This window comes from Podarcis filfolensis, assembly GCF_964270895.1.
Source record: "Podarcis filfolensis genome assembly, chromosome: 2".
Taxonomy (NCBI): domain Eukaryota; kingdom Metazoa; phylum Chordata; class Lepidosauria; order Squamata; family Lacertidae; genus Podarcis; species Podarcis filfolensis.
Window position 1 is genome coordinate 106,043,898 of NC_139605.1, and position 27,904 is coordinate 106,071,801.

The 27,904-nt window shown below is 41.8% G+C and overlaps 1 protein-coding gene across 3 annotated transcripts; it reads left to right on the plus strand.

The window, feature by feature from the left end:
- MMD (monocyte to macrophage differentiation associated) lies at window positions 1-27,340 on the plus strand. 3 transcript variants are annotated; one of them, XM_083598989.1, is made up of 7 exons: window positions 1-472; window positions 14,981-15,062; window positions 18,265-18,425; window positions 19,402-19,476; window positions 20,554-20,655; window positions 21,887-21,956; window positions 24,515-27,340. In XM_083598989.1, the coding sequence occupies exons 2-7, from the start codon at window positions 14,985-14,987 to the stop codon at window positions 24,713-24,715; spliced, it is 687 nt and encodes a 228-aa protein (XP_083455115.1). In that variant the 5' UTR covers window positions 1-472; window positions 14,981-14,984; the 3' UTR covers window positions 24,716-27,340. The 3 variants fall into 3 exon arrangements, with proteins under 3 accessions (XP_083455115.1, XP_083455113.1, XP_083455114.1); XM_083598987.1 differs by having other exon boundaries at window positions 4-298; XM_083598988.1 differs by lacking the exon at window positions 1-472 and adding an exon at window positions 6,866-7,273.
- The last annotated feature ends 564 nt before the right edge of the window (window positions 27,341-27,904 follow it).

The following is a 27,904-nucleotide window of genomic DNA, read 5'->3' on the forward strand; positions in this document are numbered from 1 at the left end:
CTACTTGCCAAAACAGTCGCATGAGTAAGATTTGCTAATCTCTTACTCCATACCCATGTGGTGGGCGGACTAGTTTTTAAGTATGCCAATCCCAACTTTTTTTTTCCATTCTCACTCTTCAAGAAGACTGAACAAACGAAATCAACATACACCAGGAGGAAGCCAGGATTCCTGCCTGATTACTCTTCTGTTACTTAGGAGGACCTTGGTGTTAAAGAATGTCCAACAGCTCATGGGGCAAAAAAAGGAAATCTTTGACCAACAAGGATTCATTTGAGACTACTAAAAACCCAGAAAAGTGAGTATTCTCTGGGCAACAAGGCAGAACTAGCAGGTAACATCTGCCTCTGAACTTTGCAGCAGCAGTTCCACGCTGCGCTCACTGAAACTAGCACTCAACATCTGCTACATCAAAAGTTGACAGATCTTGCTTCCATTCTCCACCCCTATCCCAATGTTTGCTCCAAGACTTGTAAGTTTCTTATGCATAATCGTATGTCTGACTGATTTCAGCTGAGCCATGTTTCGGTTGAGCCATGGAATGTGTGTGGTCATTATGACAGCACCACTGGGGCTTCTGCATGAATTTACAGATCTATATTGTTATCAAATGTTTCTGTGCAGGGACTTACTCACTGCTAGTACTAACCTTTAGACTTATCATGTAGTGTTGGCTCGCAGCACTGGAAGCTTTCGAGTATGTCCTTTTTCGTCTTGGTTGAGGTTCCTGTCATTTGGCTTGAGCGATCTGTGGTATGAAGGATTTGATTTGGTTGTAAAATGAAGATCGAAAAGGCAGCTGTTAGAAGAACTGCAGGCACCTCGTTTCTGACCTGTCACTCTGCTAGGTTTCTGTCTCTCAAAATGAACAATATGCACATATAATTCAAAGTGACTGTGATACGCATGAGGGTAGGGGGCTGCTGCAGAGGAAACCTTTGTATATCAGAGATTAAAATGACAACACTGGAGTCTTCTAAGAAAATAATCTGTGCTTGTTAAATTCACCCTGGTGAGTTGCTGCTGGAACAGATATTGGCAATGATGAGAAGTTGCATTTTGTAATTTGAGTCTCTACCAGGAATGATGCAAGTTTAGTTTTTAATGGCAGCTCCCTAAATTTACTAAATAGCCTTCAGAAGGCACCACCTATGATTATATATACACTATGTTACCACGCTATTCAGGAGGAAAATGGCAATCCAACAGGTATATAGGTCTGTTATTCAGATTGTGCTTTTTGATTTTTGGTGTAATCCAAATATTTAAATACCTAGAAAAGAAATAGTAAAGCCAGGAAGAGATAGCATGGGTTATATTCAACAGACAATTCAAACTGGCATTTCTTGCATTTAAAGCTTCGCATTTACAGCATCTACTATAACCTCCCCTTAGAAGGAAAAGCCTGGAACATAATAGCAGCAGCCGCAGATTAGAAGAGATTGCCATAAACACATTCAAGAGTTATTTATATATTGTAATTTTTGAAGATATTTTGTTGTAAGCCACTGATATAAATATAGGTTAGATATAATGAACAACCCACTGATTTCTATGATACTACTTTGAGTATGACTTCATTGTTTGTTTGTTATGGGTTGACTCCAGAGTTTGACCCTTTATGTCCCTGAAGCAGAAAAGTAGTGAGGATGACATGCTAGTACTTGACCCATACCAGTGACGAGGCTGTTCTATGCTTTATTTGGCAGCAGGCCCACTGGATGGTAGGTAGAACCCAGGTTACAGCCAAAAGTGGCATATCTATACCCTGTTCCCCAAAGATCTGGTCCAACTTTCTGCACAATGTGACATCAATGTGACATCATGCTGTAAGTTTCCTTGCCCCTGCTAGTGGGAGCCAGTGAAATGGAATAGGGCAGGCTTCCTCAACCTCTGCCCTCCAGATGTTTTTGGCCTACAACTCCCATGATCCCTAGCTAGCAGGACCAGTGGTCAGGGATGATGGGAATTGTAGTCTCAAAACATCTGGAGGGCCGAGTTTGAGGAAGCCTGGAATAGGGTCTGGGTGAACCCCACAATTTAATGGGATCTCATTACACAGGGAATTTCTTTTCTTTTTTTGTTAGGTGAACAAGAACTATGCACAGGTATAGCTATCCCCCTGGTGTCTAATTCTACCCCGAGAAAGGGATCTGCAGCCAATCCTGCCTCACTTACACATGGCCATGATTTGTGTTTCCCAAACACATTTGTCTCATTTGTACTATATTTTTAGATGTGCACTTAAAGCTTAGGCTTGCACCTAAAAATGTAATGTTTGAATCAGTGTTAGTTTGCACTGCTTCAGTGACTGGCACAGCATTACTCCTTTGCAAGTCTCACATCCATAGGATCAAGCTGTCAGTCCGAGTCAAAATAATGGGACAATGTGAACTGTGGCTTTGGGAATGTGGCGTAAACTGGCTTGAATACATCTAAGTGCTCCTATTTGTTTTTAAAACTGCAGACTTAAAGGATGTTATTCTGATCTATACTTTTGGGGTGCTTGGCAACAATGACCGTTCCCCGCTTAAAACGGGGGGCGCCCTTTGCGTGGACACGTGCAGCCCCTAGATCTGGAGCGGCTCCAACAGCATAGGCTTGGCTTTGCCTTCCCTCAGGTGGGATACCTGGAGGTCTCCGCCTACCTCAGTCAGTTGTCCAATCCCACCTGGGGGAAGCGTTGCCAAGGAGACCAGGCCAGGTAGGGGAGGGATTACCTGCCCACACAATAGAGGGAGGATCTTACCTGGGAATCCTCACTTGGCTCCAGAGCTTCTCCCACCCTACCCACCCTCAGTTAATGTCTTATTTTGCAGGTTAACTTTTCTTCACAGGTTTTGCAGGTTAACTTTTCTTCACAGGTATGCGGGCGCTGCTACGTTAAGGTCGCTGTTAAAGGGCCGGAAAGGAATTTCCCTGCATTAGCAGGTTTCGCCTTTCCCGTAGCAAAACGTCACAACTTTGGCGGTATCAGGCCTTGGGCGGAATCCTTTTGTCCATCTTCCTCTTTGCGGCGGCGATACCAGGGTTCCCCGTTAAAGGGGTTTTCTGAAGGGAGGCTTTGACCGTACGCCGAAAGGTCGTCATTGCTCTCCCCTGCGGCGGCGGCGTTACGGGGGCGGCTATCTCTGCTTGAACATATGTTCTCCAGAGCCGGCCCATCCCCCCCCCACACACTGGATAACCCTGATGCTCCCTAGGTCCCCGGCTGGGGACTAGGGAGGGAGAACGCCCAATGCCTGAGCCAAGGTCTACCCACATTTGAAATTTAATAAAGTTGTGGCCAATTTAATCCCATAGCAGGTTGTCTTGAGTCGTTATTCCACGTGACGGGGGGACCGCGCGGGATCTGGGGACTCCGCCTGTCCACGCAATGCGGGTTGACAACAATCATTCATGATACTTTCCTCATCAATCATTTCCCTCTTTGCTATCATTTTGCTATTGCTAGCCTTTTTCAACGCAATTCCTTTTTGTTCTTGCATTCTTCTTCTGCATAACACCTCTTTGATAACAAAACTTCCCCCCAGCTTTGTTACTTATGTCCAGCTGCAGTTGATGTGCTTTGAATACGGCCTTTGTTTTTAAGCCTCAGTTACACACAAAGGGCCAAGGGGGGGGGAGGTGCTGTCTTTCCGCTGTCATTTGAAGGAAATTCAGTTTGCTTGCCAGCCTGGTAATTCTTTTTCTTTAAAAGGACACTTCTGCTTGGTTTCAACTGCAAGGCTATGTACTTTGTAGGACAAAGTGAACTGTATTTAGCTGCGCCTCACATGGAAAAGAAATTATGAGCATTAAGAGGAAAAGAGAAATAAATGTGTTTCGAAACAATAGTAGTGACGCATAAAACATGATTAGAAGTTGCTACTTTGGCTAACAATCGCAGAGCACCTCCCTCACAACTGAATGTTTAAATGACTCAGCTAAGAGGGCAGTGTTTGATTCCATGAGTCTTTCAGACATAATGGAAACCGTGAAGGATGCCAGTTATATGATAAAGGTAAAGGTAAAGGGACCCCTGACAATTAAGTCCAGTCGCGAAAGACTCTGGGATTGTGGCGCTCATCTCGCTTTACAGGCCGAGGGAGCAGGCATTTGTCCATTTCCGCAGACAGTTTTTCCAGGTCATGTGGCCAGCATGACTAAGCCACTTCTGGCGAAACCAGAGAAGCACACCGAAACGCCGTTTACCTTCCCGCCAGAGCGGTGCTTATTTATCTACTTGCACTGCGTGCTTTTGAACTGCTAGGTTGGCAGGAGCTGGGACCGAACAATGGGAGCTCACCCGGTTGTGGGGATTCGAACCGCTGACCTTCTGATCGGCAAGCCCAAGAGGCTCAGTGTTTAGACCACAGCACCATGCACGTCCCAGTTATATGATAAAGATCCATGCAGCTGGGTTCTCATGCTGTTAGTTCTTTCAAACATTCTTCCGTTTGCAAATCAGTGACTCTCATGCAACTGGAAGAACATCTATTAGTATCTGGCTGGTGGTAGAGACCACAGCTTCTGCAGCACCTGACCTGCCAGTTGACCAGCATCCTAAACTCCTACCTCTTTCTCCCTCACTACTTGCAATTCTAGGCTGCGATTCTGCGACCTCTTCTTCAGCAGAGGCTCAAAAGAATTTCTATGGTCAGTTTACCAACACACCTATTTCACAAGTCGGGACAGCTCAGCCATTGCAAATTGTTACAGATAGGCAGACAAAGGCGTTCAGCAATGCATAATGCGGGATTTCCCATGTTAGCGACAGCTGTGGGTGTCTAAGCGTGAATCCTGACCGAAAAGAGGTAAGCCCAGGCCGGCGACTCATGCAGAGACGCAGTACTGAAGTCAGTTTATGGTCCTGCTTCATCCCCAACTCAAACAACCCAATAGCATGCCAAAACCACTGGCTCCCAGCAGAGGTTGAAGGTCCAGAACAGTGACTCATGAAGAGAAGCACAGGGCAGCCTCTTCTGTGGAGAAGTGCAAGTGTCTTGCATCACACTGTTCTCTTTTTCTTCAAGCACCCAATGTGAGAATTACAAGCGGAGCATCTCTCTTGAGGGAGATGCGCTGAGCGGGGCGAGAACAGGATTGGCACAGAAAAGCCCTCGAGAAACACCTCTTTTGGACTCAATAGTTCTTTCTTTTGGGGGCTCTTTAGAGGTGCTTCTTTGTGTTTGGGTCAAGAAGACTTGAGGCGGCCTTCAAGAACCATCCCCATTTTCAACCATGGAAGGTCAGAAGAGAACAGCTCCTTCCAAGAAGACCCTCTTTTCCAGGGCCAGTCCCTGATTTAGAGAAGCAGTCCCGGTTTCTGATTTTGATCCTGGAATGTCCCGCTTTTCCTTAGGACGTCCCTATTTTCATTGGAGAAATGTTGGAGGGGATAGCAGTTATCCGGCCCCCGAACCAAGGAGATAATTAACTATACAGCCTTTAGAAGACACAGGAAAGCAGGCCTGTATAGGGAAATTGTTCAATGTTTATTATGTTGGAAGCCGCTCAGAGTGGCTGGGGCAACCCAGTCAGATGGGCAGGTTAAAAAGAAGAAGAAGAAGAAGAAGAAGAAGAAGAAGAAGAAGAAGAAGAAGAAGAAGGGTGCCAAACTGGGTCTTTGATTCAGGTGAAACAAAGCCTGTTTTCTATTATTATTATTATTATTATTATTATTATTATTATTGAATAAGATGTCCCTGTTTTCATGAGAAGGGAATGCAACAAGCCCCCTAGGGGGGTTCCTACACGTCCCAAATTTTCTGGACACGTCCAGGATTTAACTGGCGTCTGGGGGAACTTTTGGAAAATAGGCAACAGTGTCTGCGATGTTGAGGTCCCTGTGGAGATGGCAATATTGAGTCAGTGGCTCGTGTCCTTCTGGCTTGCACTCTATTTATAAAGATTTGAGGAGTGAGGTTTTTACCCCTTTATTATTGTCCACACTGGGGGTGCCCAACCATTGCTACTGTGTCCTTTCTTTTAGCAGATCAAGATGATTAGGTGACAGCAAAAACTGCAAGGTTTTTTAATGGGGGGGGGCGATGAGAATAAGATCTATATTTGATTATGGTTGCAAACCCCCAAAATGTATTTTCTATTGTTATGTTTTAAATATCTATCTTCAGTACATTTTTATTTTATCCCTATGGCTAGTGGCTGATGCAAATAAAGATTCTTCTGATTATACCCTGGTACTGGTTTGAATTAACTAAATACTGCTTTTTGTTTGATAGTTTGTTTTGCTAATTTTTCGGTTTTATCATCATGCATTTTTCTTTTTCTTCCCTCTTTTTATTTCTTTTATATATTATTTTATATAATACACATTTATTCTAGATGCTTGACAACTGTAATAACTACGTAAGATTAGTTTGTGGGTTTTTTGTTTTCTTTTTTGGATGTAATGTTTGTTTAATGAAAGTGTTTTTTTAAAAAAGATTCTGCTGATTCTGATGTTGAGGTCGATTGCCTAAAAAGAAGAAGAAGCTTTTTAAGGAAACTTTAGAGTTTCCTTAAAAAAGAGAGAAAGAGCTCAACAAGTTTGGAGTCCTGAGTTTTATTTCTAGAAAAATGGATGAAAATAAACTCAGGCAGCCAGAGGACTCCTCCTTCCCTTTCTGAGGAGGATTCCCCTTTGAGAAGAGAGGCAGCCGCTGCCCTGACTCATCCTCGCCCCCGCTTCTAAACCGCGTTCAAATCGAACCACCCTCCTTTTCACCTCACCGCCCGCCGCCTCCCTTTTCCCGCCCACCGCGCGCGCGCTCCCCGCCAACCGCCCATTGTTCTCCCGCCGCTTCCCTCCCTCGCCCTCTTCCCCCTCCCACCCACTTCTTCCTTCCCAACCAATCGGCGTCTCCGGCGGTCGGGCGTGGGCGGGGCTTCCCGACCTGGCCTCGGCACCCGACTGAACTGACAACCGGCGCGCGCGGGGGGGGCGGGTCCGAGCCGAGGGCCGGAGCGCGCGGCGCGAGAGCCGACGGCGCCGCTTTAAAAAGCGGGAGCCCCGCCGCCGGCCGGCTGCTTCTCTCGACTCCGCGCGCGACCCCAAGGCAACGGCAGCAGCAGCAGCAGCAGCAGCAGCAGCCCCGGGCCTGGCTTCGCCTCGCCTCGCCTCCTCCAGCTACCTCCGCTCGGGGCTGGCAAGCCAATGAGGGCCCGGACTCCGGCCCTCGCCGCCTCAGGAGCCGCCGGGAGCCCCCCGTGCCGACCCCCAGCTCGCCTGGCTCGACGTGAGGCGGCTGCGCTGGACCCCCATGCGGCGCCTCCAGGAGAAATTCAGGAGGTGAGGCGCGCGCGCGCGCGCCTGGGCGTATGTGTGCGAGCGACAGATTTCATTTCTTGGGATATATTCAGGGTCCTCTTCCCGGGATGATATTTTTCTCCGCTTAGGGACGAGGCGGATTCTTCTAGTGGATTTCCCTCCGAAGCCTTTGATCTCGCCCGGGGAAACTCCGCCCACTCTTGGGGATCCCCTCCCCCGCCCCGCGATCGTCTCCTCCCGTTTGCACGGGCATCCAGATCACTTAATGCAGACAAGATATCCGCTCCCCCCCCCCACTTTTAACATGGGGTGTTAAACCCACCTTCCTTGTCTCTAGTCGCAGCCTTTCTCAACCTGTGGGTCCCCAGATGTTGTTGAACTACAACTTCCATCACCTCTAGCTAGCAAGGCCAGAGCTCAGGGATGATGGGAGTTGTAGTCCAACAACATCTGGGGACCCGCAGGTTGAGAACCACTGTGTGCCAGGCATGACCAAACTTGGCCCTCCAGATGTTTCGGGATGAAAACTCCCATGCCTAGCTAACAGGACCAGTGGTCAGGGATGATGGGAATTGTAGTCCCAAAACATCTGGAGGGCCAAGTTTGGCCATTCCTGCAAGTCTAGTCTATTGAACCCTCTTCTGCTACACCCACACCGTAGTTTCTTACGTTTTCCGCGAATGCATTTGGGGAGGCTGCCCTGGTGCTTTTGCAGAACCCCAAGATGCTGCCGCCTAGGTTAGTTTAGCCCTTAGCAAGGGTGCAAACTTGAATAAAATATTGGGGCTGGGGAGGAAGGGGTAGGTAAGCATCACATAATTGCATGATACACCATTTGAATGGCAATGCGCAATGGCAACTTTTTGGGGGGCGGCCCCCCAAATATTTATGGGGGGCAAAAGGACCTTGGCATCTAGAAGTTGACTCCTATGTCCCTTAGCCTGTTGTGATACTATCACAGATCTTAATTCCACACAGGGTAGACCTTGCCTAAACAAAGCAAAGTGTGATTGTGTGGGTCATGGAGAGATTGCGACAACAGAATTGAGTGGTGGTAAATATTATGAATGAGTTGAAACTGAGGGAGTGCTGTGAATGAAGTAAAGTGTGTATGTGGCACCAGGGAAGGTGCTGGAAGTAGTTTCCTTTGGTTGATGTAAAGTAAAAGGGTGTAGCATGCAATCCTTTGTTTCCTGTTTATTTGACTCGTTTGCTTGGACACTCATGAGGGCCTTGGCTTAAGAAATCAGTAGGAATTTCTGTAGTTGATATGGATTTGATATTTCTTGTCTTGGAAAGTGCTTTGGTCTCCATCTATAAAACATTCTCATAACAGTGTTTGTGCAAAAGAGCAGCTGAATAGGACTAAGTACAAACAGGTTTGGGAATACATGTGCTGGGTGAAAATCAATAGTGAGAGAGAGCAGTGGAATTGGATAATTCAAATATGACTTCTCCAAGATGGTGTGGAAAGGGAAAATGAGCTGCTTTTCAGCTAAATTTTCCTTAAGAGAGATCTTATTGTAGTTTATAATGTAGTGAATTTTCTGCTTCATTTTGCATCTCCAACATGTTCCTGTTGTACCTTCATTGATGGGGTACAGATCCTTTTAACTCTCCCAGGGCTCTTCCCCATATTGCACTGTTCAGAAAGTCACACTTAAAATCACATTCTTAAAGTGGGGATGCTCTGACAAAATTCTTTTATTTTCTAGAGGGGGAAAAACATCTCACATATTTACTTGCAAAAGCCAGTGGAATTTGATTGTGCATTCCTGTACTGTAGTAACATGCATTGTTCTTGTATGAGCAAAGCAGGAAGGTTGTTTTCGTGCATCTGACCAGAAAGAAGTCACCTCCAAGATTAATCCCTTGAAGCAACAACACATTTACCCCAGATATAACACTTGCCTTGACCCTATTGGGTCATATTCAACTAATGTTTGTCTTATAGTACTGTACCTCCTTTACTGCCATTCTTCCTGAGAATGTTAGCACTGATCTTAGGGAGGCAAGTGTTCCTGGCTCAAGGCTGGGTATGAAAGGCATCTGAAATTCAACCCCCTGCACTAATTTCATGCTCTTGCTTCTCTCCAATTCTTCCCATGATTCTGTATTTTCCTGTTCATCTGTGGTTTTCATGACACCCCCCTACCACTTTACCATAAGATAAACTTTTTGAGAATAAGAGCTGGGCTTCTGGGATTTTCAGAGAATATGGGTATCCAGTACTGCACATTGCTGTTGTTTACTGGGCTCTTAAAACTTTATATGCAAGTGGAAGTCTTGTTTGCACAATTTTCTCTCTTCGAAAGGTGGGTAGGCATCTGATGACTGAGAGAAGAGGTGAGTACAGTATACTGCTCTGCTTTTAGAAAGGAAATAGATCACAGTGAAAGATGAGGCTTTTCCATCTTCTGGAAGTGGGTGAAAGTTCATATATCCGGTGTTTGTCATACTCATGTTGGTTGAACTAAGCTTCTCCTTCACGTATGGCTGTTAGAGAGGATTTTCAGCATTTTTCTCCTCTCTCTTTTGAATGATTGACTCTGCAGTGAGACAGGATTCATCTGTTTGTTTTGGCTATGTTACAGTCTAGAACTGGGAAAGAGGGGCAGCAAAGAATGTAAAAACAATTTGGAAATCATTAAAAAGGGGCAGAAATAGATTCTTGCTCAAATTAGGTCATTTCTGTCCAGCAATGTGTTGGTTCATAAATGGAATTAAGATGTCAGTAGGAATGTTTGTATTGCATAAGGAGGCTAATATCAGGAATTTAGATGTTTATGATATTTATCTTTTCCATTTCTACAGTATTGCTACTTCAGTGTTTGCAAAATACATCTATTTATTTTTTAAAAGGAAAGGAATAATAGAAGCATGGGGGAAGGAGGGAGGTGTAGTTTAATGATTGAGCCAGTTTTGTACAAGGTTCATCCCCATATTGATAAGCTTGCCTCCATCTGTTTTACACATGAGGCATACTGAAGCAATGGCTGCCTTTTTCCTCTTGGTTTCCCAGCTTTTCATTCTTACTTTGAACAGACCTTTTCTCTTTACTTGTATGACCCTGGAACTGTTGACTATGGTCAAGTAGGTATATTGTTAAAATTTGGGCTCGGGTAAAGAGGTATAGCAGTGTTATATTTTATCTATTTCATTTCACTTTGATACATCCTCTGAGTTGTAGCCAACTAAATTCTACTCAAAAGTAGATTCATTGAAATAAATGGAGTTAAGTTAGTTATTCCCATTGAATTCAACGGGTCTACTCTCATGTATGGTTAACATTGAATTTGACTCTTTGTACCAGCCTTGGAGAAAACTAAGTGGTTCTTAAGTGTCGTTGGCTGTGGTACTTGCTAGAAGCTTTTACCAACACAACTAGCACACTCTAGCCATAATGTCTCAAAAAGCTCATAACACAACTTGGGCACCAAGTTATAACAATATGAGCTTTCCAATCTGTTTCAGTTATCCATACAGTTGGACACAAGGGCAACTGAGATTCGTACTTTGAATTTCAGGCAGAACAGCTATCAGAAGTTAACTAATCTAACCTCTGAACATTGACCTAAAAAAATAAAAAATACTATATTTTTATCTAGTAATTGTTGCCCCTTTTATAGATAGGCAGGCACTAATCCATATGTGTTTATAGGTTTAAAGACATGTTTGAATCTGTAAGGAGAGAGATGCAAAGCTGTGCCTTCTGGCAGAGGGATGTTGCCAGGCTGCAATATTGAGTTATTCAGTCTGCACAGCCGAAGACGTCTTTGAGCAGCTGTACCTTTGTGGATTGTCAGGCAGCAAAAATCTTGGTGGTGGTGTGGCAATGGATAAAACACTGCAACTCTTCCAATGTTTTGACCCTCACAAAGAATGTTAATCACAATGGAGGGAAATGGAAGATATTTAGCTTAGAGTGGGGAATATTTTTCTACCTGAGGGCCACATTCGCCAGTGCTGGGTGCGGCCAGATGCACAAGTGAACAAAGTAGTGAATGCAAATTTGCCATTGCACAGTCGGCTTGTTTTCTACACACACTTGCATAGCCTGTTGTATCCCCCATCCAAGCAAGGAAGAGGCGTTGCCTGAGTTAGGCAAGAGCACTCAAGGAGAGGGTGAAGCATAGGGTGTGTGTCTGGGGCAGGGATGTGGCCTGGGTGTGGTGTGGTCTTGAGAGGCACTTCAAAGTCGGGAGTAAGGCTGATCACTTGTCACACTTTCCATGGTAAGAGTGGCATTGACAGAACTGTAGAAGCCTGAGCATGTGTAATTTAATACCTGTATCTGGAGCCATATTTGCAGAATGAAAACCCCTAAATCAGGATTTTCTCCAGATTGACAATTGCCCAGATTTATCAGTAAAGAGAAGGTTTTCCAGGGCAAAACCCTCGTAGACCTGTGCACGGGACAAGTGCAAGTCTGAATGAGCCCTCTATATCCTCAGATGAGGCTTTTGGCAGCTGGGTGTAGCCTGGAGAATAAATTCCTGATACATAAGATCCTGTGTATTTAGGCCATCAGATTCTTTTTTTTCTCTCATCAGCTTTCCAAATTAAGAAACAGCAGGCTAAGTGTATAGCACAGTTGATATTGCCCTCACAACCTGAGGCTGTTACAAAAAGCAATTTAGCAAAACCATATCTTCCCCTTGCTTCCAAGGCTATTTAAAAATTGACTCCTTTCTTTTTAGCATGCACACTGAGCAGTGTGTTATATAAACTCCTGTATGTGACTTTACTGGCGCAGCATAAAAGAACTTGTATGAATACCCATTTCCCCATCTCTTTTGTGTGTTACTTCTAGATTTTATTTTATTTTGTGTCTCTCTTAGATGGTGAGCCTGTGGGCAGAGACTGTCTTTCAAAAAATAAAGTGTGTATAGCTCTGCAAAACAAACTATTGTTATGAGTGGAAACAGGATATTGTCTGTATCCACAAAGTTCAAAGAGTTTCTTTAAACAAATTATTTGTTAAGGCTGCAGTCCTAAACACATTAGCTAGGAAGCAGGCCCTACTGAATGCAGTGGGACTTAAAGCACAGTCCTATACATGTTTATTTGGAGATAAGATGATAGGTTTTTAATAATTGTTGGTGTTTGCAGCCATATGAGTTTTGTTGCCAAACTGCTAGATTGATTCTGTGGTCCTCTGCTGATATAGCTGCAGATTTCAGATGGACTAAAACAGTCTGGTGTGTATTATCTACAGTGTGACAATATAATTTTTGAAAGCAAACAATTTTAGTGCAAACAGCTATCCATTTACTACTTTATAATCATCACTTCAGTAATGCAGTTTCTAGCATGAAATTTACCAAGTGGCACTGGCACTATAGATGTTTATAGAGATTAGCACAAAATTTTATGCATGTTTTGGGAGTAAATAAAAATATATAGACTTTGGCTCACCAGTATATGCAACTAGTATGTATTATGAAGCTTGTAATTATTTGGTCACCCAGTAAGGTAGGAAAATAATATTTTCATATTGTACAGGCGGGGCACTGAGAAACAGAAACAAGATAACCTAGAAACAATAGAGAGATCTGCATAAAATTTTATATTTAGATGCAAAGTTATTCCTGTTCATAGCAAATGGTATTTGCATAGCCACAGTAGGACAGGCAGCAATACTGAAGACTATAGTTAGAAACATTCATACTATTTCAGTCTACAAACCTTCTAGATGAGCCTCAGTGTATTTATTTGAGATAAATCCCATTGGGTTAAGCAAGATGTACTTCCCAGTAGTCCAAGCAAAGTTAGGCTTTGGGGTTTAACTAGTCTGTTTGCTTATTTGCAATGGAATAACTCCATGGAATTTTGCAGGAGTGGAATAGAATGGGTTGCATACATCCGAAACACAGTTGGATATTTCAGTTTCAAAACTCAACCCTTGTACGGGTTTTGAAGGGCACCATATTGAATGTTCAATGTGGCAACTCCCTTGAAGATTGAGACATCAGGGAAGCTGGTGTGCGTATCAGGACAGCTCTCTACATTTTGTGTACAAACCATAGTTTTATCCTACAGTATGTCTATTTTTGAAAGGGACCGTGAATAAAACAAAATAGATTGTAAGCTCATGATGTAATATATGCACTGGTGAGTGAGATATTAGAATTAAAGTTGTTGTGTATTTTTAGGAGATAGTTATAAATTACATGTTAACGTATGAACTTGCCCCCTACCCCCATTTTGAAAAAAGGGTCCAGGAGCAAGTGAGATCTCTTAAACACTGCACTTCACTACTGTTGCTGTGGTGTAATCTTACCAGACTACTCCAGTTTGTCGTCGTCTTCTTCTTCTTCTTCTTCTTCTTCTTCTTCTTCTTCTTCTTCTTCTTTTAAAATTTATATCCCGCCCATCTGGCTGGGTTTTCCCAGCCATTCTGAGCGGCTTACAACATATATAAAAATGCAACAAAATCTCTAGCAGTAAAAAACCAAATAACCTATAAAAGCAACAAACAAACCAATAAATCAATAGAAACCAATAATAATAACAACAGTAACAACAACAATAATAAACAGTTTACAGTTATGCCCAAATTAAAATATCTGCCAACCCCAACTAATCATTTAATCAACCCAATAAAAACAAAACAGAGGAACCAAAATTAGAACCGTTTAAAACATTTTAGCTAGTTGCCCCAACCTAAGAGTTGTTCCAGCAATGTCCCTTTAGCTATTCAGGGTGAGTCTGGACCCTACCCCCTAGGCCAGGTGGAAATAGGCCTTGCAACGGGAAGCAGGTCTTTCTTCCAGCCCTCACGGTGGCAGCAGAAGTCATAAAACCAGACTGAGCAAGAGCAGTGTTGCAGCATTTGTTTGATAAATACTTGAGTTGTTCAATTTTTTAAAAAAGGAAAGTTACTGGTATGAGAGCTTCAATGTATCCTGATCATCGTGGTGTTGTAAGTGCCACACATAATTTCTTAATTTTATCATTTGGGGTGTTACTTGTTAAAGTATCCTTATTGGGTTCATAAAAACAGAATGGCCTGCTTAGTAGTTTCAAAAGTGTCTGTAAGCTTCCAGCATTTGCTGAAAGTCAGTTGACAATTGGACAGTTGGTGTGTTTGGCCCAGTTGTATGCTGATAATAAAGGTTACTGATAACTGTAAAAGCTTGTGTTGGTGGTGTGATACCAAGACAGCAGATGAAACCAGTTTCTCATATGCTTGTGACAAGAACACCTCTGTATGTGTCTTTCTCATCCCCATTTGTGGAAACAAAGACAAAGTATCTGCAACTGCATTTAGTCATTGTTCTCTTTCATCCCTTCCATTTTTGTAAACCCAAATAAGTCCATGGTGGTATATGAATAAATAAAAAACTTGTGGCAGTCCGTTGAAGTCCTAGGGCTTACAAAAACTTTTTTTTAAAAAAAGATGCCTGTGGTTGGAGGATGTGATGTGTATGTTGAGATTTTTATTTTATTCGTAATTCACGTAGGCAGCTAATTGAGAAGTAGGTCCCTTGACGACAAAATCTGACTTGCTTTTCTTGTCACGAGTAAAGAAAATACTGCTGCCTTTTGTACTGTAGGAAAAAGTGTGGAACACAGTGCTTCCAAATGATGCATTACATTTCTTCACCTCCCAATTAACCTTGGTCTAGGTCACAAACTGCTATTGCTGAGCGTTCTGAGCTTGTTCCTCTACATCCTTTTAAGTTAACGGTTTGCATCAGCGGTATGCTTTGCTTGTCTCAACAGATTCATGAACCACCCAGCTCCAGCAAATAGCCGTTACAAACCTACCTGCTATGAGCATGCTGCTAACTGTTACACTCACGCGGTAAGTAAATTGATCTATTGGCAGCACAATCAAAAGTAATTCTAATTCCCATCTGTGTAAGATTTTGTTTTATTCATAGTTTGAATACAGGCTGGTACTGCTGAATTGTCGTTAATACAGTTGAGACTGCTGCAATAAGTAAATGTTCTGGTACAACAGCAGAGTCCACACATTCCATTGATTGCTCATTCATTCATTCATTCACTCATACATAACACATACAATCTTTTTCCATTCTGCTGCATGTTTAGGACTCAACAGTTCGCTAAAGCCTCACAAGGATCTACTTCCCCTAAACTAATAATTGCTTAAAGATTTTTCTCCCACTTTGGAGGATCTAGAGAGATTTATTTCAAAAATGTTTTGACACTCTCTTTTAAAAATCAGATAGCAGCAGTGTTTTAAATTGAAGCATATGTTCCATCTCAAAGTGGCTTCTAAGGCTGCCTAAAGTATTGTCCCACAAACAAAATATTTACTAGTCTTGCAGCCCACGCATACTGTTAGTAATCCATGGCCTAAAAAAGAAAAAGTACAAATTCTTATAAGGCTTTCCTATCCAGAACCTAAAATGGAATTATTTATTTCTCTCCAGGCTTTCTGCTGAACAAAGCTCTGATTAATCTTTCAAACTAGGCTGCCTTAACTGTTGTGCACAACATATTATACCAGAGATTTTTGCTTATGTTTTGCTTTTTAAAAGATCTAGTTCATTCTGCTTTCAGGATAAAGGTAATGATTAAATTATTGCCAAATAGAACTTTGTCTTTTGATTGTTGTTTCTACTTTGTCTGAGTTTTATGTTTTGTTTTTTGTTTCATTTAGTAGCATTGATTCATTCTTTGCCAGCTCATGGTGAAATGTGTGGTTTATTCATAATACAGCCTTGGTGAAGTTTGTCAGTAGTTTCCAGTGGGCCACAGACATTAGTAAAATGCAAATACAGTGGTACCTTGGTTTAAGAACAGCTCAGTTTATGAACAACTTGGATTAAGAACGCCACAAACCCGGAAGTAGGTGTTTTGGTTTGTAAACTGTGCCTTGGAAGCAGAATATGTTCCGCTTTCTGTTGAGTGTAAATTGAGTCCCCCACTGCTATGGGAAAGCATGCCTTGGTTTAAGAACAGACTTCCGGAATGGATTAAGTTCGTAAACCAAGGTACCACTGTACATTTGTATGTTTAAATGTCAGGTTTCATAGAAGCACTACAGCAGACGTCAGTCCATGTGGTATCATAATGTTCTCCCAGTGTTCACTCTCACAGGAAGTGGGGCTGCTCTGAACCAGCTGATTCTTTTAAACTAGTATCAAGCAGATAAAATTTCAATAGCATAATGCATAGCAGCTTTTCTTAAAATTTAAAGGCCCGGGACATTAAGAGATGAATTACTTTTACCTTGCTGTCGAATGGATTGCTCTCCTGCTATAAAGCTGATAGTTTACAACATCTGCAATGTTTGTATATTGGCATTAAGAAGGCATCTGAAATCACCTCTTGGCATCACAGCGCGCAGAACATTTTACCTTGGGTGTGTGCCATGGATCACTAGATACTGCAGCTCTTCCTCAGTTTTAGAGTATTTAATAAACTGTTACATTGGTGATGTCAAAAAGCAAAATGATTCATCGGGCTGGAAAACCATCAGGCAGGTACATATTGGGCAAGATGTTGAAATATTTTGGAAGTCTCACTTTGTAGTTTGAAATCAATGCAACAAATCATAACGATTGCAACAGTTGCAACAAATCATAACGATAGCAATAGTAATACCAATACTTTAGACTTTCAAGTAGTCACACTTCACCGACAATATCTAGTTGTGATCCTCACAACAACCCTTTAAGGTAAGCCAATATTATTGTGCTTAATGCAGGGTGTGAGGGGCTGGATGAGACTGAGAAAGAGGCTAGGTGGTCTCAACTAGTGAGTTCACAGTAGAGGAGAAATTCAGACAAGGACTTCCTGATTTGTAGCTCAGACTTTTAACACCGCATCATCCATCATTACTTTCCAAGCTCCCTCTTAAACTGAAAACTTGGTGGTGTTTCTAAGGGTCATGCCTTGGTTCATAATTTTCCTTAAAAGAAATTCCTAGCTGTAATTTTAAAAAGTAGGAACAATTTACCGTATTTTTCGCTCTATAAGATGCATCAGACCATAAGACACACCTAGTTTTGGGAGGAGGAGAACAAGAAAAAAAATATTCTGAATTCCAGAAGCCAGAACAGCAAGAGGGATTTCTGTACAGCAAAAGCAACAATCCCTCTTGCTGTTGTGGCTTCTGGGATAGCTGTGCAGCCTGCGTTCGCTCCATAAGACGCGCACACATTTCCCCTTACTTTTTAGGAGGGAAAAGGTGTGTCTTATAGAGTGAAAAATACGGTAAGTACCTAAGAGTGAGTAGGTTTGTCTGGAGAACTTGTAAAAATTCCAGCCTTCAGTAATAAGGCTAGAAAATACTCTTCGATTATTGAAAAGTCTTCTGATTAAAATGAAGCACAAAGGGGTAGCAGAAGAGGAACCCTGATCTCATAATAAAAATAACTTCTGTAAAATCTGCAACTGGAAAGGCCTTCCTTATACCAGTCATTCAGTTTCTCTATTTCCACTTCCTGTTTTAGTAGCTTTCATTATTTTGAAATTCGAATTGCTGCAGCTGCTGTTGACCTCGGAAGTAGCATTGAGGTTGACTTGTATAACAAGTTGTTGTTTGAGTGTTTTAAAGGGCGGGGAGTAAATCAGGACATTATTTATACATCAGTGTGTCTGCATTTGTGTTAGTCCTTCTCTAAGCACTTTGCAGTTTTTGCTTGCACAGTTAACTTTAACAAAGTGTTACTTCCAGCATATTTTAATCCTAGATACAATATACCTTCTGACATTTTGGCACAGCGTTGGGATGGGATGGGTGGGTGACACAGCAGTTCTGTGACCTTCAGCCTAAGCAAATTCTTAAAAGTCTTACTGATGTCTCTGGTGTAGAGATGTCTCTCTCTTCCATGATAAAGACAGAAACAACAATGTCTTTTCAACTGTAACAAACCTGGGTATAATAGACAACTTATAAAAACCACTGGTTCTTTTTACTCCTCTTTGAAGCAAAGGGTAGATAGTAGGTGATTGAGGCCTAGGCATAGCAAGTAGAATGTTAAATGAGTATTGGTAGGCTAGCAAATAAACATGTTCTGTTGTTTCCCTAGTTTCTCATTGTTCCAGCCATTGTGGGTAGTGCCCTGCTCCATAGGCTCTCTGATGATCGATGGGAAAAGATAACAGCATGGATGTATGGGATTGGTCTCTGTGCACTGTTCATCGTTTCCACAGTGTTTCATATAATTTCCTGGAAAAAGAGTCATTTAAGGTATAAATCAAGTATTCATTTGGGGTTCATTCGTGCTGCCGTGCACACAACTTGCTGCTTGTAAATTAGGTTGTGATTTATCCGTGTTGCAGCCATCACTGCCGTTCTGCTCATGCAACAGACATCTGCTTGGGCAGCAGAACTTCCTCTCCCATCCCTTGCAGCCCTGCGTGCACCCTCAAAAACTCCAGAGAGTTGGAGCAGAGGCGAAGGCCACGCAGGGAGAAGAAAGGGAAGTCCTGTTGCAGGAATAGATTGCTACCTCTGTGCCATTGGATGTAACCCTCCTTGACCAAAGGAGGTTGGGATGGTTTACCATAGTCACTCTGGGTAATAAGAGTTTTCCTGCTTGAGGATTCTACTGAATTTTGCGCATTATTGGTCTTAAAAATGTTACGTGTATAACGTTTCAGAGTAGAATAGTGAAAGACACAAGATGAAAAAGATTTGTCGTTGCGTTGCTACTTTTACAGTATAGCCACAGACCACAAAACATTTATTTAAGGCATCTGTATCCAATCTGCTGCACGGGTACAGGAGAGGAAGGAAGGAAGGGATGCACGACCTGTGCTGCTTCAGCACAGGTAATGCAGCAGCAGGTAGTGCATCCCTTCCTTCCTCTCCCACACACTGTTTCTGTACTTCTTCACAAGTGTAGCTGAACGCAAACTGTATTTGCACAGGATTCCCTGACTTTCTAAGTGTCTGTCTGTCTATCTGACTTATCTATCTACATACATATCTATCATGTGATATGTTGGGATTGGGATTGGCTTCTTTAGCCTTAGGTGAACAGCAAAATACCTTCAGTAGAACTAAGATTTAGGGCTACGTGTTCCTGAGGAAAGGAACTCTATGGCATGCCTACCGTCCTGCTTTTAGATTTTTTAGAATAATGTTTCATATTGGGTAATGTTTCTAGTAACATACCGATTTTTTTTAAGTGATCTGTTCCCTTGTTTGCCTTTCCATTTAGGACAATGGAGCACTGCTTTCATATGTGTGACAGAGTGATGATCTATATCTTCATTGCAGCATCATATGCACCATGGTAAGGATTAAAAATGTGTACTTACTGATAGGACGAAATGGTGATGGCATATTATCAGTGACAGCTTCCACTTAATGGATTGGTTGACTAATTGCTCATGGCCTAATCTGCTGAGAGCTAGAAGCAGGGCAGTGCAATCCTTTTTCCATTTAATAAATAAGGGCTTTGCATTTTTGACAAAGCCGTTCTGATCCATCAAGGACAACGTGCATACATAAGGAGGCTTCTCCTTAGTCATCAACCGCATTCTTGGTAACTGCATGGAAAACGGTGTGTTGCAGATGTACAGGGGCCAGGATATTTCATATATGACCATAGTAACTGATACTGCTTTTCAGTTCTGCTCTCCCAAAACACCAGTGATCTTAATAGGATTTATAGCATGTAGGGAGTTACTCATTTGTATTGCTTACAGTAGGGGGGCCCGGCCTTTTGGGGCCTGGGGCGCATTTGAAAATCAAAGTAATCGTTGTGGGTACCACAATTTACCCATTTCACACAAGGGAAACTGGCAATACTCAGGACCTAACCCTGCCATCATACAAACAAAAAGCCTATGACACTCCACGGCAAATAAAACTGAAAACAAAAAGCAGGCAGCAACCCCCCCCCCAAAAAAATAGCAACCCAGAAAACAACCCCAAAAGGGACCAAAACACCGAGAACCTGGGGTGCAGGGGAGGCACCAGTGGGATATCTGAGGGCATCATGGTTGCAATAAATTCCTTAAAGTTGTTGTAAATTGTTTTATTAGTAAATTCTTTAAAGTTGTTGTAAGCCACCTCAAGTGTCAAGAGTAAAAAATAAAAAAAAATTGCTGTCAAGCTGATGGTTAAAACGAAATATTTGCTGTAAAATGTACAAACTTCATAGGTATCATCTTTGCACACATCAGTATTTTAAATTTACTGAACTAATTTGGAAAAAAATACTTCATGAATTGAATGGTGTAGAAATGAATATCTCTGTCTGAGTAGTTTTAATCCTTTTGTTATATCTGCACGTGGAATACAAATCGTCTTTGATTTGATTTGCCGTCAGTTCTGCATTTCATTTGATCACCTTAATTTTTTTTAGGTTAAATCTTCGTGAGCTTGGACCTCTGGCCTCCCATATGCGATGGTTTATCTGGTTGATGGCTGCTGGTGGAGCCATTTATGTGTTTCTCTACCATGAGAAGTAAGACAACATTGTGATTCGTATTTGAATTGGCGTTTCGTAGACTTGGAATCTGTGCAGATGTAAATATTAGTCCTGGTTTTTGGAACTGTGACCAGTTCAAGTTAAGGCCAAGGTTGTGAGCTGGAAATCCAGCATTCCCATAAGTGGAGTTAGGACATGTTTAACTGAGTTTAGCAATGATCAGGCATAATGTTGAAGCAGTATAGAAGAGAGGAGGACTGGAACCCTTATCCCCATTAGCCTGCTTCTGATTTCTGAACCATGGTTAAAACGTTGTCAACACAGAACTCTAATATGTGTACTTAACTTACGATTTTGAAAATGGCAAAAATACATAAATGGAAGGATATCGTGACTTGTGAAGGAACATTCTACATTTGGAGTGACACCTCTTCTTTGTGTATTTATTTTATACGTGGTGCTTCCTTGTAAGAAAAATTGGAACAGATAGTCATCTTGCTTATTTTTATTTAATGAAAAACAAAACAATTTTAACATAAGTGTATTCTCTTATCTCTTTTGAGAAACACAGACTGAAAAGGCTGAATTAATAGCCAGGCAGTCTTATTACATGTTGGCACCAGGCACATCACCAGAGTGTAGAAAATTACTCCCTTTCACTTGTGAGATTTCTTTTTGATAAATAATTCAATATGAGTGGGTGAAAAGAACCTGGATTTCTATCAAAGAAATAGAAACTCTGGGTGCAATCCATCTTCTATTCCACCGAGTGGAGACAGACTGTCTGCTTCTGATATTTGATATTTATCATTTTCTAGTAAGATTAATAGGTGTAAAAATTCTAGCCACATCAACAAGAGGAAGGCAGATTCTCTTAATGTATGTCCCTGCTGCTTTTCACATCACCCAAATTTCCTCGTCCCACCTCCCAGCTTTTTTGCTTTCGGCTGCACGAAAGATCTCTGTTTTCTCTGGAGGATATCTTTCCAATGCAGGGACACACTGGGTCGTCAAAGGATAATGCCTTCCTTTTTGATATCTGTTGGACATTTGTTTTTCCAGATAATGGAATGCTGAACCAAAAAAAATTATTTCCATTCTGTGGAAGCCCAGTGCAGTAGAGGGTATAACAAAAGATGTGCTGCTAAAATTGGCAATGTATTGCTGAAAGAGATAAATGTATGCAAGTGAAAATTGCTGTCTTTTTGAGGCGGGGATGCATGTTTCTTTTGCTTGGTTGCAGGCTTACTTTACTTTATTTTTGTAGGTATAAAATTGTGGAGCTCTTCTTCTATCTGGCAATGGGTTTTTCTCCTGCTCTAGTTGTGACCTCCATGGTAAGTATGCTTGCTAAAGAATTTTAAAATCTAACTCTTGGGAGCTATTATTAATACTTATTATAGGTTTGTGTTTAAAAAAGACTTCTGTATTCATTTAGATATTTGCTGTGCTTCTGTTGCCTAACTTTTTCTTTTTCCCTCCATTTTTAAAAAACTCTTAAAAACACTAGTAGCAGCACCCACTGTGGTGGACGTGGAGCTGCCATCCCAACCCCAGTATCTCTGCAACTTACCTGGATGGGGCCAACTAGCAGCAGCGAGGTTTTGGTCGCATGAATGCCCTGGCAGAACCAATCAGATGCAGGTTCGTTCATGCAGCCCCAACCTTGCCCCAGACCCTCCTCGGTAAGCTACAGCGACATTGGTGTAGGGAAGATAACACCATGCTGGCAAATGTATTCTCCAGTGAAGCAGGCACCAACTTAAGGCACCCTGTTTAACCTAGCAGAATGATTATATATGGCACCATCCAAATGTCTGTAGATTAACAGTGTTGACCCACATATGCAGTACAGTGGTACCTCGGGTTAAGAACTTAATCCGTCCTGGAGGTCCTTTCTTAACCTGAGGTACCACTTTAGCTAATGGGGCCTCCTGCTGCCGCTGCGCCACTGCCGCACAATTTCTGTTCTCATCCTGGAGCAAAGTTCTTAACTCGAGGTACTATTTCTGGGTTAGTGGAGTCTGTAACCTGAAGTGTCTGTAACCACTGTATTGTCAGTAAAGGCAATGGAATTTGGGATATACAGTCATACCTTGGAAGTCAAACGGAATCCATTCTGGAAGTCTGTTCGACTTCCAAAATGTCTGAAAACAAAATTGCGGCTTCTGATTGGCTGCAGTAAGCTCTGGCAGCCAATCGGAAGCCGCAGAAACCCTGTCAGATGTTCGAGTTCCAAAAGAACGTTCGCAGACTAGAACAATCACTTCTGGGTTTGCGGCGTTCGGGAGCCAGAATGTATGAGTTCCAGGGCGTTTGACAACCAAGGTACGACTGTACTGCTATAGCCTAGATAAACCAGCAATGCCACTCTTGTGCTCTTAGCAGATTGAAATGGTTTCTTGTTTGATGGAGCAACATGCAATGTTTTTTCATTGGCTTTTAAGCAGTATATTGATAAATTACTCTTGGTCAGATGCACAAAGCGGATGCAATTAATTTCACTTTCTTATATCCATTCAATTAAACTTCCATTACATTCATGTACGGAATATTATTTGGACTAACACAGCTACCCTTTTGGAAATGGTTTCAGTTTGGCTTGGCTTATAAGCCCTGGGATAAGAAGGATGTGATTAAGAATAGATGTTGCTGGAAGTGCAGCCAAGAAGGGTAGCAAACTGGTGCAATATATATAAATTGTAGACATGAAAAAAGGTTGGAATATTCCATCCCCACCCCCAGTGTGTGGCTTCACACCAAAGATGTTTGCATGTGAAGAGTTGCCACTTGGTCTCTTCAGCCTGAGTGAATGGTCAACCAATTGGCAGATGAGATTTGATATAACTAAATATAAAAAGGTACACACTAGAGCAATATATCCCAACTTAACATATGCACTGATACGATCTGAGTTGACTTGTCATTCTCCAGAAAAAGAATCTTGGTACAGTGGTAGATAGTTTAATGGTGAGAGCAACTGAGTCTATGCTGACAGGGGGAAAGGCCAATTATGTGTCAAGTGGTATTAGTAAGAAAATGGAAAGTGAAATTGCCAATATTGCAATGCCTTTCTGTACAGTTATGATGTAGCTGCACTTTGAATACTATCTACTGCTCTAGTTACCCTATATAAAAATGGATATCCAGGTTGGAAAAGATGCATAAAGGCAAGCAACACTGTCAAAATGTTGGCACACCTTCTTTTAGAGAAAATGTTAAAGCAATAGAATCTTATTATTTTGGCATAGTGTGGGGGAAGGAAGAGAGAACAAAGACAGGGAACAACTTAATAGTCTTTATAAGCCTCAATTAATACAGTGGAGACTGGATAAAGTGGTGCTTCTATCTCCATTGCATTACGACTTTGAGTCACCCAGCAATATTTGCAATAGATTTAGGAGAGACAAACAAAATTACTTTACACAGTGCAGGATTCATTTGTGGAATTTTCTACTGCTAGGTGAGATGATGGTTCCTGGATTAGATGGGTTTTAAAAGTGGGTAAGACCAGTTCTTCTGGAATTTTTCTAAAGGCCATGATAGCTAAATGGAACCTGCATGTTCAGAGCCCGCATGCCAGCAAATACCAGTTTGCTGGTATATCAGGATAAGCTGTTGTGTTCAAGCCCTGCTTGTAGCCTTTCCAGAAGTCTTTTGCCAGCTGCCGTGGGAACGGGATGCAGGACTACATGGCAACTCTGCCTGAACCTGCAGGAACAGCTCTGTGCTAACACTCCTTAATAGTTTGACAGCTAATGCTTGTCTGTGTATACAGTCTCAATGGGCGTGATATTGCTGTACCACTCAGTAGGGGGAGTAGAATGTTATGACCAGCCTCATTCTCTCACAAAGAGTGCTTAAAAAATAAAATAAAAACTTTATTAATCCACAGAACAACACCGATGGACTTCAAGAACTTGCTTGGGGAGGCTTAATTTATTGTATGGGAGTGATCTTCTTCAAGAGCGACGGGATCATTCCATTTGCCCACGCCATCTGGCATCTGTTTGTCGCCACGGCTGCTGCAGTTCATTACTACGCTATCTGGAAGTACCTTTACAAAAGTCCTGCAGAAATCATCCGTCACTTATGATATTAAATACACAAGACACGCACACCTTCGAGCTGCACTATGCCTCCGACTCAGTATTACTTGGGTAAAAAAAGAAATTCTGGGGAAGTGGGGAAAATATTGCACAGGGCAGGGGGGGCGTGGGTGGGAATGCACTGACTGATAGTTTTTCAAACACATTTACTGTGAACTAAAGTGACAAAAATGTGTCCTTGAATCGCTGTTCATATATCAAGTCCTGGGCACACAGTCCCCACAAGCATTTTTCCTGTGGAAGCCGCTAGTGGAATGAATGGGAAAAGCGCAAAATCACTGTACAAGGCCCATTCTTTTCAGCTGGGGTTTCCACAGAAACATTTCCCTTTTGTATTGCATCTGCTGTCGGTCAGCAGAAGCTGCACTCCAGCACACAAAGTTTAGTGCACTTAAGCCAATTGGATGTAAGCATGCCTAACTTTGGTTTGTGGTTTAAAACACCATGCTGCATTATTAATAGTCCATTCTACATTAACAGGGAAAACAGTGTAAAAATGGTTGGTGGCCTGATGTTTACAAATTCTTTTTTTTTTTTTAAGATGTATTTAATGGGTTTAATTTCTTCGGTTTTTAAACTGCATAAACTTTTTGAAATGACAGTTTTGAATTGGGGAAGTTGATGTAACAGCAAATACTTAATTCTTTTCTTTTTTAAAGTTGCTTTCTACCACTTTTTCACAAACAATTTAATAAAACGCAAATCATGGAGAGATAAGTTTAAGCTTCCTCCTCCCCCCACCACTTGTACTGATACGACTTTTTATATAAAAATGTTTTTTAAAAATAATTTTAAAAGTATATGCAGCTGCTGTTGTGCAGTTGTAGCTGCAGTGAAACTTTGCAAGAAAACAACTACATTCCACATACTGTCCTGACCTTATATACCTCTTCCAAAGCTTTTTATTAAAAGTGTGTGAATGATCATTATGAAATTTCAAAATTGGCTCTGCCAAGCTCTTACCTAAAAACCTGCTACCCTCCACAGTTAATTTAATTATCAGATTTGGATTTATTTTAAAAAAACAAATAGTGCTAACTAATACAAAAAACCCATCCCACAGTGCCATTTCTAGACATAGATGCATGTGTTTATGTGAAAGCACGCTGGAAATAATTTGCTCTTGTAATACAGGTGGTTAGCAATTAGCAGTAAAAAAAATGAAATTACTCATAAAGCGTAATTTTGGGAGGTGCCTAAGAGACTGGTGCTTAAATAATGAGGCTTACAGAGCAGTCCATTTGCATATTAACCTGGGAGTAAATCTCATTGTGTTCAGTGGGGCTTTCTCCCTAGCAAGTGTGTTCGGGATTGCAAGTTGAGGCAAATGACTCCCAGAGGAAGACTGTGGGAAGCAAATACCTTGCTCTTTCTCTCATTTTCTAAAACATATCCTATTAACAGTTGTTTATAAACTTTTGAATAGTGGTTCGTCACACACCCAAATGGCCTTTTCAGGGAGGGAAGCTTGAAGAACTAGATAGGTCTCATCGGTCAGGGACTTGGTAGCAAAACTGGGCTTTAAATGTGCTGCTCTTTAGCATCTGGATCAATGAACTGTGGTAGCAATTTGATTGTAGAGCTTGTGTATTAAGTAACAAGATGTTAGAATCTCCATTGTGATGATTGCTGTCCAGTTACTGTAGCATGTCCCACTGTATTATGAATGTCTTATATTAAGATTGAATTTATTCTTTTTCTAACTTGCTCTTTTTCATATCAGTGTTTTAAAAACTAAAACGGAACATGTTGCCTTTTTCAGATTTTATCTGGATATTTTGTCTGTTGGACCAGTAGATATGTACTCTGGGGATGGGAGCTTCCTCCCCAAGTAATATGTAATTCTCTTCTAGATCTGCTGGTGCGTTGTTACATATATTAGAATTGGGTGCACTTGTATACAATTTGCAAGAAGGGGCAAATGCTCAGATTAAAGTAAGGCATTGGAAGCTTGGCTTCCACACAGTATTAGTGGATGACTACAAAATTGTCTCACATCAGGGACACTTCCAAAGTTCTTCAGGGCTCCAGGATTTGCATCTGGCTCTGGCAAAGTGGTTGTTGTGTGCCTCTGGTCAGTATTGTAAGGTTCCGCATTATTGCAAGAGAATGGAGAAGTTGACACAAAGATCTCATGTGAATATTGGAATCCCTGAATTGGAGTAGAACATACTTACCTTCTGAGCAGCATGCAAACGAAACAGCAAAACAGAAAATATATTTTCTGTGACAGCCCTGGAACATCTGAATGCCTCAGTTGTCTTTGTTGTCTTATTTTCTTGTTTCAACTGATGTGTCTGACTTTAATATATTCACTTTTTGTGAGTTCTTGTATTCTGTCCAAGTGCAGTACGGTTGAGACCACTGAAATGTGTTCAAGCTCTGTTTTTTTGTCAGAAACTATGAAACTAGCTCCAATTAATTCCGCTATCTTCATGATGATTTCTTGTGGTCTTTTTAATGTGTTTGTTTTTACGAGTGAAAAGTGTTTTGGTTTAAAAAAAGAAGAAAAAGAACTGAACTCGCCAAAAAAAACTTTGAATCCAGTCTAGCTCCTACAAGTTTAAATGTAACTAGATGAATGCAAATAAACATTTTGTGCAATTTGGAAATTTGTATTGTCCTTGTTAAATTGGGTCACAAAAGGCTTCACTGCTGCTCTTTCCTCATGGTGAATACATCCTGATCAAGATTGTGTCCAGTCTAGACAGCCATGCAACTTCATATACACAGTCTGACTTTAGTTTTGTGATGAAGATCACAACCACTAGACTAGCTCTAGAAAATTCAGAAATATCTATGCAGGTGCAAAGTCTAAATTTTTTTGAATGCACAGATACCCCCTCTAAAGGGAAGCAACCTGTTTTCACCAGTACTTGGGTACAATATGGCAAATTGCTGCTTCCCCCTATTCTCCCCACTGAAAACATCTTGCAGCTGTTTCTCTAATAGCACCCCAAAAATTTCAAAACAACCTTACCCTATGGTCATTAAGCTAGCCTAAGGTGAAGGTAAAGGGACCCCTGGCCATTAGGTCCAGTCGTGGCCGACTCTGGGGTTACAGTGCTCATCTCGCTTTATTGGCCAAGGGAGCCGGCGTACAGCTTCCGGGTCATATGGCCAGCATGACTAAGCCGCTTCCGGCGAACCAGAGCAGCGCACGGAAACGCCGTTTA

Bases quoted from the DNA above. Each gene is read 5' to 3' on its own strand.
- MMD (XM_083598987.1), top strand. From the start codon at position 219: ATGTCCAACAGCTCATGGGGCAAAAAAAGGAAATCTTTGACCAACAAG. The intron at 18,426-19,401 runs GTATAAATCAAG...CTTTCCATTTAG, and splicing joins TGGAAAAAGAGTCATTTAAG to GACAATGGAGCACTGCTTTC. The intron at 20,656-21,886 runs GTAAGACAACAT...TTATTTTTGTAG, and splicing joins GTGTTTCTCTACCATGAGAA to GTATAAAATTGTGGAGCTCT.